The 12857-nt window shown below is 37.2% G+C and overlaps 1 protein-coding gene across 3 annotated transcripts in view; it reads right to left on the bottom strand.

Annotated features, from left to right (window-relative positions):
• LOC150106825 (uncharacterized) overlaps positions 1 to 12857 on the bottom strand; it is a 325973-nt gene that overhangs the window by 149505 nt on the left and 163611 nt on the right. For all 3 annotated transcript variants that reach the window (XM_090393339.1, XM_090393337.1, XM_090393340.1), the window contains one exon: positions 11791 to 12090. In XM_090393339.1, the coding sequence (XP_090249465.1) occupies positions 11791 to 12090 (300 nt within the window). The remainder of the gene's footprint in view (positions 1 to 11790; positions 12091 to 12857) is intronic.

The following is a 12857-nucleotide window of genomic DNA, read 5'->3' as shown; positions in this document are numbered from 1 at the left end:
TCTACTTTCACAACTTATAATTTGCTACAGTCAGTCATAAGTTTTATCTTTGTTAAGTCCTTAGATCTTGATTCACATATCATTCATTTACACTATTTAATAATAAAATTTCACGATATATAGTTGTCTTCTGTGCTTGTTCCTCTCTTTACTCGTCCTTTGACCCTCAAATTGATTTCTTTGTGCTGGGATTGGTACCTGGAATTCCTCGATTATATGCTAACCCTTTCGTTTCAGTCGGTTATGCCTTCCTTTCAATAGGATTCTTGGGGCAAAGTCACTCTTTCGCACATGTTGCCCTTTTACCTAGATTCTGAGGCCTCTACACAGACTACCCTTTTCTTCTGGAGTAATGCGATTCATCTCGGACCTTGCGAACTTTCCCGTGGATACGCGGCATCTACCGTTTCCATCTGCCGGGCATCAGGGCAGAGATTTCCCCTCATGCTTTCGAACCGTCCCTCAACTCGCGAAGTCCACACACCAAAACCAAAACCACCAGGAAAAAAGCCTCGTGGGGGGGGGTTCCTAACTTTTATATGTCCACACCCTATCGGCACCTTCCGTAATCTCCCCCCCTACTCATTGATAGCGCTCAACGCGATATCTCTCGGTAGAGGATTTCTTCTTTTCTGCCTACTCATCATGTGCTGTGTGCACACAATATGCTTACGGCAACTTCCATTAATCATGTGCTCTTCGACTTTGATTATGCTACAATTATCGTTAAAAATTGTGCGTCATTCATCTAAGCTTTGTCTATCTAATTCCTAGAAACGGTATACTGCTTTAATCATACTATAATGTTCTTTTTATCTAGAATTTTACCGCCAATATTTAACTAGCTTAAGTAATCTTTCTACATAATGGAATATGTAGAAAGAATTAACAGATTATGTAGAAATGCATAAGAAAGAATAACACTTCTTTTTTATGCATTTTCACAATTATTATCCTTTTGTTTAATATATACAATTTTGATTACATATGTGTAGTTTACACTCTTAGATGCAAGCAAATTTTCTATTATAGGTTCTTTGCTTGTTAAATAATGAAAGAATAAATTCTCTTAGGAATTTTATCAATCACAATTTAACACATCACTGCTTGTTTCATTTAGCAATTTTTCGAAGTAATTACTCCATACTTCAAGGATATCTTTTTCTCCTGTTTTCGTGTCACCTTTATCATCTCAAATTCCTTTTACAGCACTCTTTCCTCCATTTCTAAGCTCAGGCTTATCTCTTCGTTCTTGGCTCCTTTTCTCAGCATGTTGTCTTCCTTCTAGGTTGTGAGTGGGAATTTCAGCAGCTTTGGTTGGTCCATTTGGAATTATCCATCAATCAGCTATGCCTAGAGATTTCTTGGCACGTAGACGAAACTGCATCCATTCGGCTCGCTACATAGCTGCAACTTCCCCATGTGTAGCCTGCTGTGTAGGAAAACTTCTACCCACTCATCATAATGCTTGAAACCGGTAGCGATGTGCACCTCAACCAGGGGACCAGTAGAAATCCGACCAAAGAGAGAGAGAAAAAACATAAGACCCTTCTGGGGTGTTTCCAGCCCTTTCATATCAACCCTATTGGCACCCTTCTGCAATACTTAATTTTCACCTGATACGTTATTTTCTCGTACTCGTGGGTCTTGCCTTTCCGTAGCGTCTTCCAAGAAGACTTCAGCACGCCACATGCCCTATGTGTACGTGACCACTTCAGGCATCTCACTAATCCTGGTGTCTCGCCCGCATACTTTGACCTTGTGTTACTAGTTGGTTATATACAATTCACAAACTTTCTATCATTGCTAACAGACAAGATATATATTATTTCATTGTTAATATACAGTTTAGTAGGAACTTCACACGTGAATACTCACAAAATTGTACTAATCACGTTATCTTAAAGTTTTACAGGCTATTTACAATTATACCAAATTACAAGCATTTTTCTCTTTTATGTTCTTAAGCTTGTTAAACTATGAAAAAAACATTCCTTAGTGAATTGTATTCATTCACAATTTAACAAAGGTTTTCCCCTCCCTTTTAAAATTTTTCCAAAAACGTTTTTCTTTGTGTTCCCCCTTACAATCTCTGGGGGGAGGGGGGAAGGTTCATCTTACAAAAAAAAAAAATCTGAATTTCAAATTGTCATTAGACTGGACTATGTTTTCTGAATTCTTTTCTTCTGTTCCTTCCCTTACATCATGCTGTAAACTCCTCTGACTGTAGTAGAAACGTACATCATCATGGTTGTCTTCCCCTTTATGTGAAATGTACAGATTATGACCTGGCTTTCTACAGGTACTCCTAGTCCCTTTTATTAAGCGAACATAATTAATTCCCAGTATTTTGGCTGAACCTCATTCAAATTCTTGTTTGTGTCACTATGATCATCTGATAGTTTGCCTTCCAACGATTTATTACCTTCTGGATGACCTCTCTCTCCCGATAAGGAGGCTTCTTCTGAACTCAATTGATTGCATGATGAGTTATTTTCAGATCTCTCAGCCTGTTCTTCGTTACCCTTTCGTTGAGGCTCAACGTCAGATGAGTTCTTGTCTTCATTGAAATAGTGTAATTACGATTCTCAATGGTGATTCTCTTCCTTCCAATAAGGCATACCGCTCTCTTTGTGTAATCAAATGAGAATTTATCTTATTAGGAAATCATTTCCGAGAATCAACTTTATGTCTGGGAGAGAAATTCTGGGCAGAATCAAAAACTCATGCCAAAAATACAGATTGAATTCTGGTAAAAACACCTCTGACTTGGTTGCGTGAATTGTGGAGGCTGCAATTCCTAATAGTCTCACAGACTTCCTGAGATACGAAACCTCCCTTCTTATACAGGGTTCCAATATTCTGAAATGATGTTTCATTACCTCATCTAGTCATTCCATAACAAGTTGTTGGAGACGCTCTACTTCCTGCCTAATAATAGATCGAACTTCACTAAAGTCAGGACTGGTTTCAGTCAATCTATTGATTGTCTCAACATTGTTTCCTTCACTCCCTTTTCCATTCTTGGATTTATCCTTCCTCTCCCAACATTCCTTTTCCGCTTTTTGGTGTTTAATCGAGCTATGTTCTTCCTCAATGATGTTAATAAGGCCAGTAGCAGTTGCAGGACAGATGTCCCCAAGCATCTGCTCCCTTTCTTTCACAGCATTGTAACACTCTTCCAGAATGGATATTCTTTTGCTGAATACTGTCTCGCTCAACTCTTGTCTCACCCCCAGTCTGAACTGCTGGAAGACAGCCCAGTCCAAGTGGGGTCTTTCTTCATTCGACACATTCAGGGTGCTTGCCACAGTCAGTAATCTATTTTGAAATTGGGACACACTTTTCTGATCCTTTTAAGAGCATCTCTGGAGCGTCCACAAGTTAGGCCCCAAGCTTCTCAATTTAGAGAATTGTGAAATTAGGACCTCCTTGAATTTTGAATAATCCAGGGTCTCTTTTAGAACTGCGGATGAGTAGAGGAAGTTATTAGCCTTCCCCAGCAGCTTACTGCATAGCAGCACAAGAAGCTGAAAGTCTGTCCATCTGCCAGCTTTTCTTAGCTCCTCAACATAGCAAAAAAATGCTATAATATCATCCATCTCCTCCCCTGAGAATTGTGGGAACACCTGTTGTGGATTTACACACTAAAAAATTCTGAGTCATTCATTCCTGAACTACTAGTAAGAGTGGACATGCTTGTATTTGAGTTTACAATGTAATACAATACAAATGTTTCTAAATACCCAAAATTAACCTTTTCTCTTTAATTGCCTAGTCAGAATCCGAAGCCTACTCTCTGTGATTTGTCAAAAATTTCGATTTAATTGTACAATTCACATCCTGTTGGCTGTGCCATTTGTTATGACTTGTTTTTACATTAAATTGTTCTCGTATACTTGTCTTTCTCTTCTGTCTTGCTTCCCTTAACCCTATATTATATTTAGATATGGCACTGCATACAATCTCCTTATTAATAGTTTAAGATATAGAGCTCTATGTGCACTCTTGCTGTTTAAGTAGTCAAGTAAGCGACTGACCTTTCCTGAAGGAAACTGTCTCTGTGAGGAGCCAGTTCCTTTGCTAGAGATGTCTGGAGTTATCTCCTTTTTAAGGTTCAGGGAAAATTTATTTATTTCGCTGCGCCACCCTGAACCCCTAGATTGGAAATACCTTTCAGCCAAGGCGTGAACTCTCAGACTGGCACATAGTTACTTTGTCATACTTAAAATACCCCACTTTGAAATGATAATACCTTTTTTCAATTCTAATGCTAGTTGTGGCCCTCCTTTACAAAGTTTACTCCCTATATATCCCGCTTCGGTCCGAATCTTTTATGAATGGTGCATCGGATTCTAACATTCAGGCAACCAAATGAATAAGAGCAAAAGGTTTGCTTCGAAACAATCTTGTTCAAATTCCAGTGACTCACTTTCGCAGTTCCTTAAACAACAATATATTTAAGGTATAAGTAAAACAGTTAGGATTAGGTAACACTATAACACCCTAGACATAATTAACAGTCATCACATATACTAGACATAGCCCTTGGCTTGAAATGTTCACCAACTTTGGTTATATATATCACAGTCCTGCCTTAATCTTAACTAGAGTTCTAACCCTTTTGAATGTCCTTGATTCTTAAATTACAAAATTCTTCCTTTCATACAAAACATAATCAAACTTGTACCTTACCGAACTTGAAGGTTCATCAGGCTTATCTCTTCGTTCTCGGCTCCTTTTCTCAGCACGTTGTCTTCCTTCTAGGTTGTGAGTGGGAATTTCAGCAGCTTAGGTTGGGCCATTTGGAATTGCACATCGATCAGCAATGCCTAGAGATTTCTTGGCACGTAGACGAAACTGCATCCATTCGGCTCGCTACATAGCCACTACTTAACACATATTACATAAGACCCTTCTGGGGTCTTATGTTTTCCAGCCCTTTTATATCAACCCTATTGGCACCCTTCTGCAATACTTAATTTTCACCTGATACGCTATTTTCTTGTACTCATAGGTCTTGCCTTTCCGTAGCGTCTTCCAAGAAGACTTCAGCGTGCCACATGCCCTACGCATACGTGACCGCTTCAGGCATCTCACTAATCCTGGTGTCTCGCCTGCATACTTTGACCTTGTGTTACTAGTTGGTTATATACAATTCACAAACTTTCTATCATTGCTAACAGACAAGATATATATTATTTTCATTGTTAATATACAGTTTAGTAGGAACTTCACACATGAATACTCACAAAATTGTACTAATCACATTATCTTCAAGTTTTACAGGCTATTTATAATTATACCAAATTACAAGCATTTCTTTTTTATGTGCTTAAGCTTGTTAAACTATGAATGAAACATTCCTTAGTGAATTGTATTCATTCACAATTTAATAAAAGCAAACATTTTATAAAGTCCAGCTCTCTTAATTCTAGATTCTTTGCAATAAAATGGTCTCTTCTCATAAAACATTATTACACATCGAAATTCACAGTCAATATTAAAAAGAATGTGTGAGCTGAGAGAAGAAATAATTATATTTATACTAAACAAAAACTTGACTTTTTGAAATACTTCAAGAACACAGTCTGGAACATGAATTTATGTCATCTTAAAGATATATTTCAACTTTTGAATGCGTTTAATTTATCTCTTCGGGGAACACAGAAATTCATATTCAAAAGTTATAATGAAATGAAAGATCAACAGCAAAAATAAATTAATAAAACTTTGGATCCAAGGAATTGAGAATAACTGATTTGACATTTTACGTGCTTTAATGGACCAAATTATTTAGGTAGAAAAGAGGAACCAAGATTATAATTCTAAAAAACTAAAACAGATCATTATCAATCATTTGAAAACTTACTTAGATTTTATGACAATCTTCCTTCAAGCAATGACTGAAGAGAGGCATTTTTGTGAGTTTTGAATCTCTTCATTTCATTGTGCAACAAGCTCTACACTATGAATGAAGATATGTAGGAAGATTTTTTTTCAACATAACACTGAAAAATTTGAAGAAAAATTTATCACTTGATAAATTTGGAAAAAAATTCATAGCAAATATGAATTTTTAAGTAATAAAGTGATTAGGGTTGTACTCTGTTTTTCTTTGATGTACTTATGCAAAAAAGGGGAAATCTATAAAAATTGAAATAGAACTGAATGTGAGCATTGCAGGGGCATTTAAAGCTCAAAGCTGTATAACTGAGAGGAGACCTCCACATCGCCTTTAAAGGAATGCAAAAAACCAACCAGGGCTTCTGACCTAATGTTCAATTTTCACCTTCTTGTAGTGCACCATGTTAGGTATCTACCTGGATACTGAATGAATGAGGACAAGCTGGCAATTTGGGATTTAGCCGACAAAATTGTATTCTTATAGGCTTAAACCACAATATAAAATGATGGGACAACATGACAGAATTTCATGCCAGCTGGGGCATCGCCCAGTTGAACAAGGCCCCCATTGTTTTTGCCAGGGCATCAGAGCAAACAGCAAAAAGTCAGCTACTGGTACAATGACATTCCTCCTTACATTCTTCTAGTTACCAGTCAAACTGCACGTACCAACTACCACTACCAACTCTTTTGCTCATGTATTCCTCTTGTCCAATGCCTCAACCACTCTGCTCATTCTACCTCCAGGAAAACAGACCTTGTGTACTTTTTCATTCATCACATCCCTTATCATCAAACTCTGAAACACATCCCAACTCAACATCACCAGAGTTCAAGATCGATTCTATCAACATAAGAAGCCCGAATGGCAAAGAAATGGAACTAGCAGAATTGGATAAATACCAGATCAATATAATAGGGGTGACTGAAACAAAAAAGACAAAAACTGGTGAGATCTTTCTAAGAAAGAAATACAAAATGTTACATTCAGGCAATGATAATCAAGGAAAAGAAGGAGTAGCCATAGTATTCAACACAAAATATGAGGCTCATCTTCTTGAATGGGCCACATTTGTCCACATCAAGTAAAGTGATGTGGACAAATATCAGAATGGGGAACTGGACAATGAGACTAATTTGTGCCTATGGTCCCACAGAAGGCTCTACTAAGGTAGAAGTGGAGGAATTTTTTGAGGCTTTAGAAAAAGCAACTGACACAATGAAAAGGGAAAAGACCTTGTTGGAGATCTAAATAGCATAGTAGGAAATGATTGTCATACATACATAAATATTTGGGGAAAATTTGGAGAAAAGAGCAAAGCTAATAATAATGGCAAATACCTATTGGATTTCTGCTCAGGACATGGACTGATTATTACTAACCCAATGTTCCAACATAAAAATGTTGAAAAATTCATCACATGATATGAAATTTTCAAAGTTTTCATATTTTCACCTCCCATCACAGATTGATTATTTGGGGAATGTTTAAGTCTTCATATCTATTTTCAAAAAATTCCACAAGTTTTTCCCAAATGTGGCAATTGTGTGAGTTAACCGTGCCATTCAGATAAAAATGTGCCTCATCACTCTACAAGGTCTTCCATGACCATGCATCATCCACCTCTATTCGAGCTAAGAATGTCAGGCCAAACTGTAGTTGAGTATGGCATGTCCAGTTGCCTTGATATTGCCTGAGCACCGCTGGACCCCCGTGTGTTTTATTCATTCCATGTTCCATGATGACATAGAATGGAATAATCCGTTCACACCCTTGTCCTAGGCTTGCTTTTTTTTAAAAAAAAAATATCTGATGCACATATGAAAGGCCACCAGACCTATAGTACATTAGTGCCATGCATGGGCAAGAGGAATAGAATAAAGTAGGAATCTGCTCACATTTTGCTTGAACAGCTGACAGTTGCAATCTTTGGGTAAGCAGAGTGGAGGAGACTGTTCCAAAGGACAGAAATAGATGCGATGAAGGAGAAGGTAGTGAAGTTGGTTCAGAGTGTTTCAAAATGGACTGTAAACGGGTGTTGGTTAGTAGTGGATTTTGTTTTAATGATTTTGGAGGCGAATGGAGGAATAATAGTGGCCAATTCAGCAGAGCACTATCCATGAAAGTATCTGTAGAAGAGGCACAAGACAGAAACTGAACATGTGAGAGAGGGATTGAAGTGGGTATGCAACAGAGAGAGAGAGAGAGAGATTATTAATTAACTGGATTGCCCTTTTCTGGATAGAATCAAGCAATCTTAGAGAGGATTTTGGTGCTCCACCCAAACATGGGAGCGATATTCTAATATTCTATAGCTGGGCAGATTTGGGCTTTGTATAGAGTTAGCAGCTGTGAAGCAGTCTTGTGCAAAAAAGTACACCAAGTTTTTTGGCAGCTGGAGAAGCTATAGTTGAAATATGGTTGTGCCAGGAAAGACTGGAGATGCAGGTCACTCAGAGTATAGAAATCTGGTCATGTTTAGATATCTCAGTATTATTGAAGGTAAGGGGGAAGGATGCAAGTTCTTTTTTGTGAGAGATCAGACAGAACTGAGTTTTGGTGGCATTGAAGATTACAAGGTTGTCCTTGTCCCACTGGGATACAGCTAGGAGATATGAGTTCAGGTCACTGGTCATGGTAGATCTTGAGAATTCTAATACTTGAGCACTGCAAGATTTGTTGAATGAAAAGGAGGAATGGAGTGTACTATCATCATCAACAAAGCTATGGATAGGACTGGAAGTCCGTGAGAACAGGTCATTTATATATAAGAGGAAGAGAGTGGGTGAAAGAATAGAACCCTGGGATACTCCTGCACTGGTGGGGAAATCTGAGGAGAGTAAACTGTCCACCATGAAATGTAGTGAGTGACCAGTGAGAAAGTTGGCAATCCAGTTGCAGAGTGAAAAAAGCTTACCATAGGATGGCAATTTGGCCCCTATGGCAAACCTGATCAAATAAATTTCAATGTACAGGGTAACCACATGAGTTTTTCCAAATTTCTCCATGGCCTGAGTCCATAGATAAATGGTGAAAGCAAGATTAGCTGTAGATCATGAGTGGTGGAATCCATTCTGCTGGTCGCTGATTAGTTGGTATATCTCCAGGTGGTTCCAGAGTTGGTCATTGATGACCTTCTCCATAATTTTGAGAGAACAGAAGTGAGAGCAATTGGATGGAGTTCGTTGGTTGACTTTTGTCACCTTTCTTTGGGATGGGTTGAATGTGGACCTGTTTCCATGTTGTAGGGTAGATGCCAGTTGAATAGGGTAGATTGAAGAGGTGATACAGGATAGGTGTTAGTTCTGGAACACAATTTTTTAACACAATAGGTGGGATACCATCAGAACCAGATGCCTTGTTTGTGTTCATGTTATTAAAGATTCTTCAAAATTCTTTTTGTTGGAAGACTATGGGTGACATAAAGGGAGCCATTCTTGGTATTGTGGAAGGAACTTTGCCTAGATCATCAATGCAAGAATTTGAAGAGGAGAGTAAACTGTAAGCTCACCTAAAGACAAGGCCAATAAGTTGGCCTTGTCTTTAGGTGAGCTAATTATAGTACCATCTGGACATGATAGTGGTGGGAATTGCACCCAATGGTCTTGGCAAGGGACCAGAAGGAATGACTGCCATTTGGGCAGGGGAGTGAGTTTGCAGCATTTGGCCCTTTCAAAGTCTTACTTGGACTTAGTGATGATGATTCTTTTACAATGGTTGCAAGCTGCAGTGCAGGCAGAGTGGGCAGTTGGAGTTTTGGTCTTAAACCATTTGTGGTAAGCAGAGTTTTTTTCTTTTACAGCATTGGCACACTTTTTTTTTTTTTTTTTTTTTTTGAGAACCAAAGCTTGGATGGTGGCTGAGAATTTGGAGTAGAATGAGGGATGAAGGCCTTCATTCCTATAAGGATGATTTCCATCATTTGGTCTGGGCATGTGTGGATCAGAAAATCAGTAGTCAGACCATGGGAAGGAAGAATAGAAGTCCCATTTGGCACCCTTGTAGTGCCAAAGGACATGAGACTGTGACTAGTGGGTGAAAGTTGTTCTGTGGCTAAAGAGACTTGTATGAGGTTGTGGTCCAAGTTACCAAGAGGAGAACCAACAGCCATAAAAAATATACCCGGAAGGGGAGCTTGTTAGGAAGAGGTCAAGTGTGTTGGAAAATTGGAGTGGGTTGTCAGGTATTCTGGTAGGAAGATTGATGATCTGAGATAGGTCATTGCTGATGGCAAATGCATCAGCATTCCTGCCTGCTTGGTTGGTAAAACTGGAGAAGGGGAGCCAATGTATGTTGTGGACCCTGAAGTCCCCAAGAAGGATGACCTTTGACTGCAGAAAGTCGAGATTTAGGGAGAGATAGTTGAAGAGGTTGGAGCAGTTGATGGAGTTTGAAGAGCAATAGAGTGAGCATATGAAAACGGCAGGTTGGTTTGGTAGAGATCACTGCTAAAGATCCAATATTTTCAAATCATAAAATCATTTTTCTAAGATTTGTTATTGTCATTGGACCTTTTCTCCTTTCCTTCAAATGCTGGAATTTTTGAAACGTGGCATTAGCATTACCACATTGTTAATAGTAAAGCTTGACCAGCAACACACGTTCCAGTAAGGTGAGATCCATAGCACTTCAGTCTTATCAGAATGATGCAAATCCGTTTTGGTCTTCCTTATATCCACCAACCTGTCAGTAGAAACAGTGAAATTATGCAAATACCATGAAATTCTAGTGCTAATTGTCTGCTGGTGACAGAATTTGTACAATTTTTTTTTCTTCTATAAATAGAAACCCCATTATTTCAGAATGTACTTACACCAAGTTTGGTTGAATTTCATCCAATAATACATTTTTCGTTAAAGGGCTCTGAACACCTCCTCTTTAATTATGGCCACAGTGTATATTTTGGTGCTTTACACAGCTGCATTACACAACTATCTTGTCTCAAGATGATCAGTGAAGCAACTGAAGGGTGTCCCAATACTTTATAACCTACTTACAGTAGGTTATACTTATTTATTAATAAAAAATGACTTTTTTAATATAAATGATCTAATAATCATTTATATTTAAGATATAATTATTAAAGAGATAATGCAAAATGAAAGGAATGCTTATTATATAATAAATAGCCTAATAAATAGCTTAATATATAAAAAAAATAAAATAATAAATTTGCCAGCCTGGTTGGTCGAGTGGTTATCATATACACTCTCCAGCCAAAAGGCTGTGGATTTGAATCCCACCATAGGCATGGATGTTTGTGATTGTCTGTGGAAATACTAGTGGTGGTGGTGGGCGGTTGATGGTGTTGGTGTAGGTGGATTGAGTGGTGGAGATAGAGAGTTGAAGAGTAGGTGTGCCCTCCGATGAGTCATGTAATAATAATAAATAATATAATAAATTTTAAATTGTGGAAACTAAATTCTTCTGCATTACAATAATCTGTGCAAAATTAAAAAAAGACAAGGAAGGAAAGAAAGAGCTAAGAGAGGCCAATGTCTTAATACTAATTCCCAGAGAATAAATATTGTATTTAAAAACTTTTTCTTTTTCCACATTTAAAATTACATGTATTTTTAACAGCAAACAAAAAACAAATTTCTTGCCAAATATTTTATGGAAACATAACAAATTACATGAAAACATATACCTAATTTTCCAGTGCTCGCAATAATTAAATCGCAAATGAAGTAAGGCCAACATTATGCTTTGCTGTATTATAAAGTTACTTAATAAAGTTACTTAAAATGTTTTGTTGTGTAACTACATCATAAAGTTCATTTCCTAACATAAATTCTCTAATATTTCAAGACAGAAAAAAAAAATGTTTTTAATTAGAAAAATTCATTATAAAGTAACGTATTTGTAATAAAATTACTAACCTTCAAAAACTTGAACTGCTTCAATAACTTTGTGTAGCTCCAGGCATATCTCTACAACAATAAGGGCAACACGTGCAGAACTTAATGTGACCCATGGTGGAATACTTGAAACAGTTTCATGATTAATGAACTTATCAGATGACTGAAGACTATAGTAGTCAAGTTTATAACAATGAAGTGTTTCAATGATTCTAAAAGCTACTTCATAAGCCTTATTCTTATATGTTTCCAACATTAAAATAGTCCCAAGTTGACCAAGTGCATATAAGGTATGTTTATCAGGTACGTATTTTCCATTCACTAAGAAAAATAAAAACAAACAATTTAAGATTAACATAAACATGCAACAATCAAACAACAAAAGAATAATAAATAATAATATTTTTTGGTTTACTGATCAAGTGTTGATCAATTTTATTAACTGAACCAACTAGTTTTGCCACACTTATCTGTTGGCATCTTCAGGGCTTACATAGAGGTTTAAACAATCTCACAATTATGCGTAACTGCAAACTGACAAGAATAACTGTAAAACTTTTTACATCTTAAACCTCGTTTCAATACTAGACAAGCTAAAAATATTTATTTGAAGACATCGATGTTACTCATTCGTGAAAGGTTACATCACACAAGATTTGTGCTTAGTCAAATTGACTCACAATATTAAGAACTGTTCATGGATCTCTCCAGCTCTTTAGATGAGGAAATTTGGCAAGTCTTAGATAAAATGATTAATACCAGTTTCACCAAAGCTTTTAACAAAAGCAGACAGACCCAGATTAAAAAATTTAACCACCTTTATACCACCCATAATGAGTCTAAACCTTCTCTACCAGACAACCAAGTTATTATTAATTTCTCAAACCACATCTTAAAGAAACCTGAAATCGATATTCTCAAAAAAGGTTTCAACTATGCAATAGCTCCTCAACAGATTCCTAAGGTAGATTTCATCTGTATGTCTAGAAAAAGGAATCTCATTATTACCGCCTCACACAGCAAATGATATAAGACTAAAAAGTTGTATAGTACTTTCCTCTGCATATTCCACAAAACAAAACTTCTCC

Source organism: Typopeltis vanoorti, chromosome 5 (genome assembly GCF_054136105.1).
Source record: "Typopeltis vanoorti isolate ZY-2024b chromosome 5, IOZ_Tvanoo_1.0, whole genome shotgun sequence".
NCBI lineage: Eukaryota > Metazoa > Arthropoda > Arachnida > Uropygi > Thelyphonidae > Typopeltis > Typopeltis vanoorti.
This window is presented reverse-complemented; position numbering and strand designations above follow the sequence as displayed.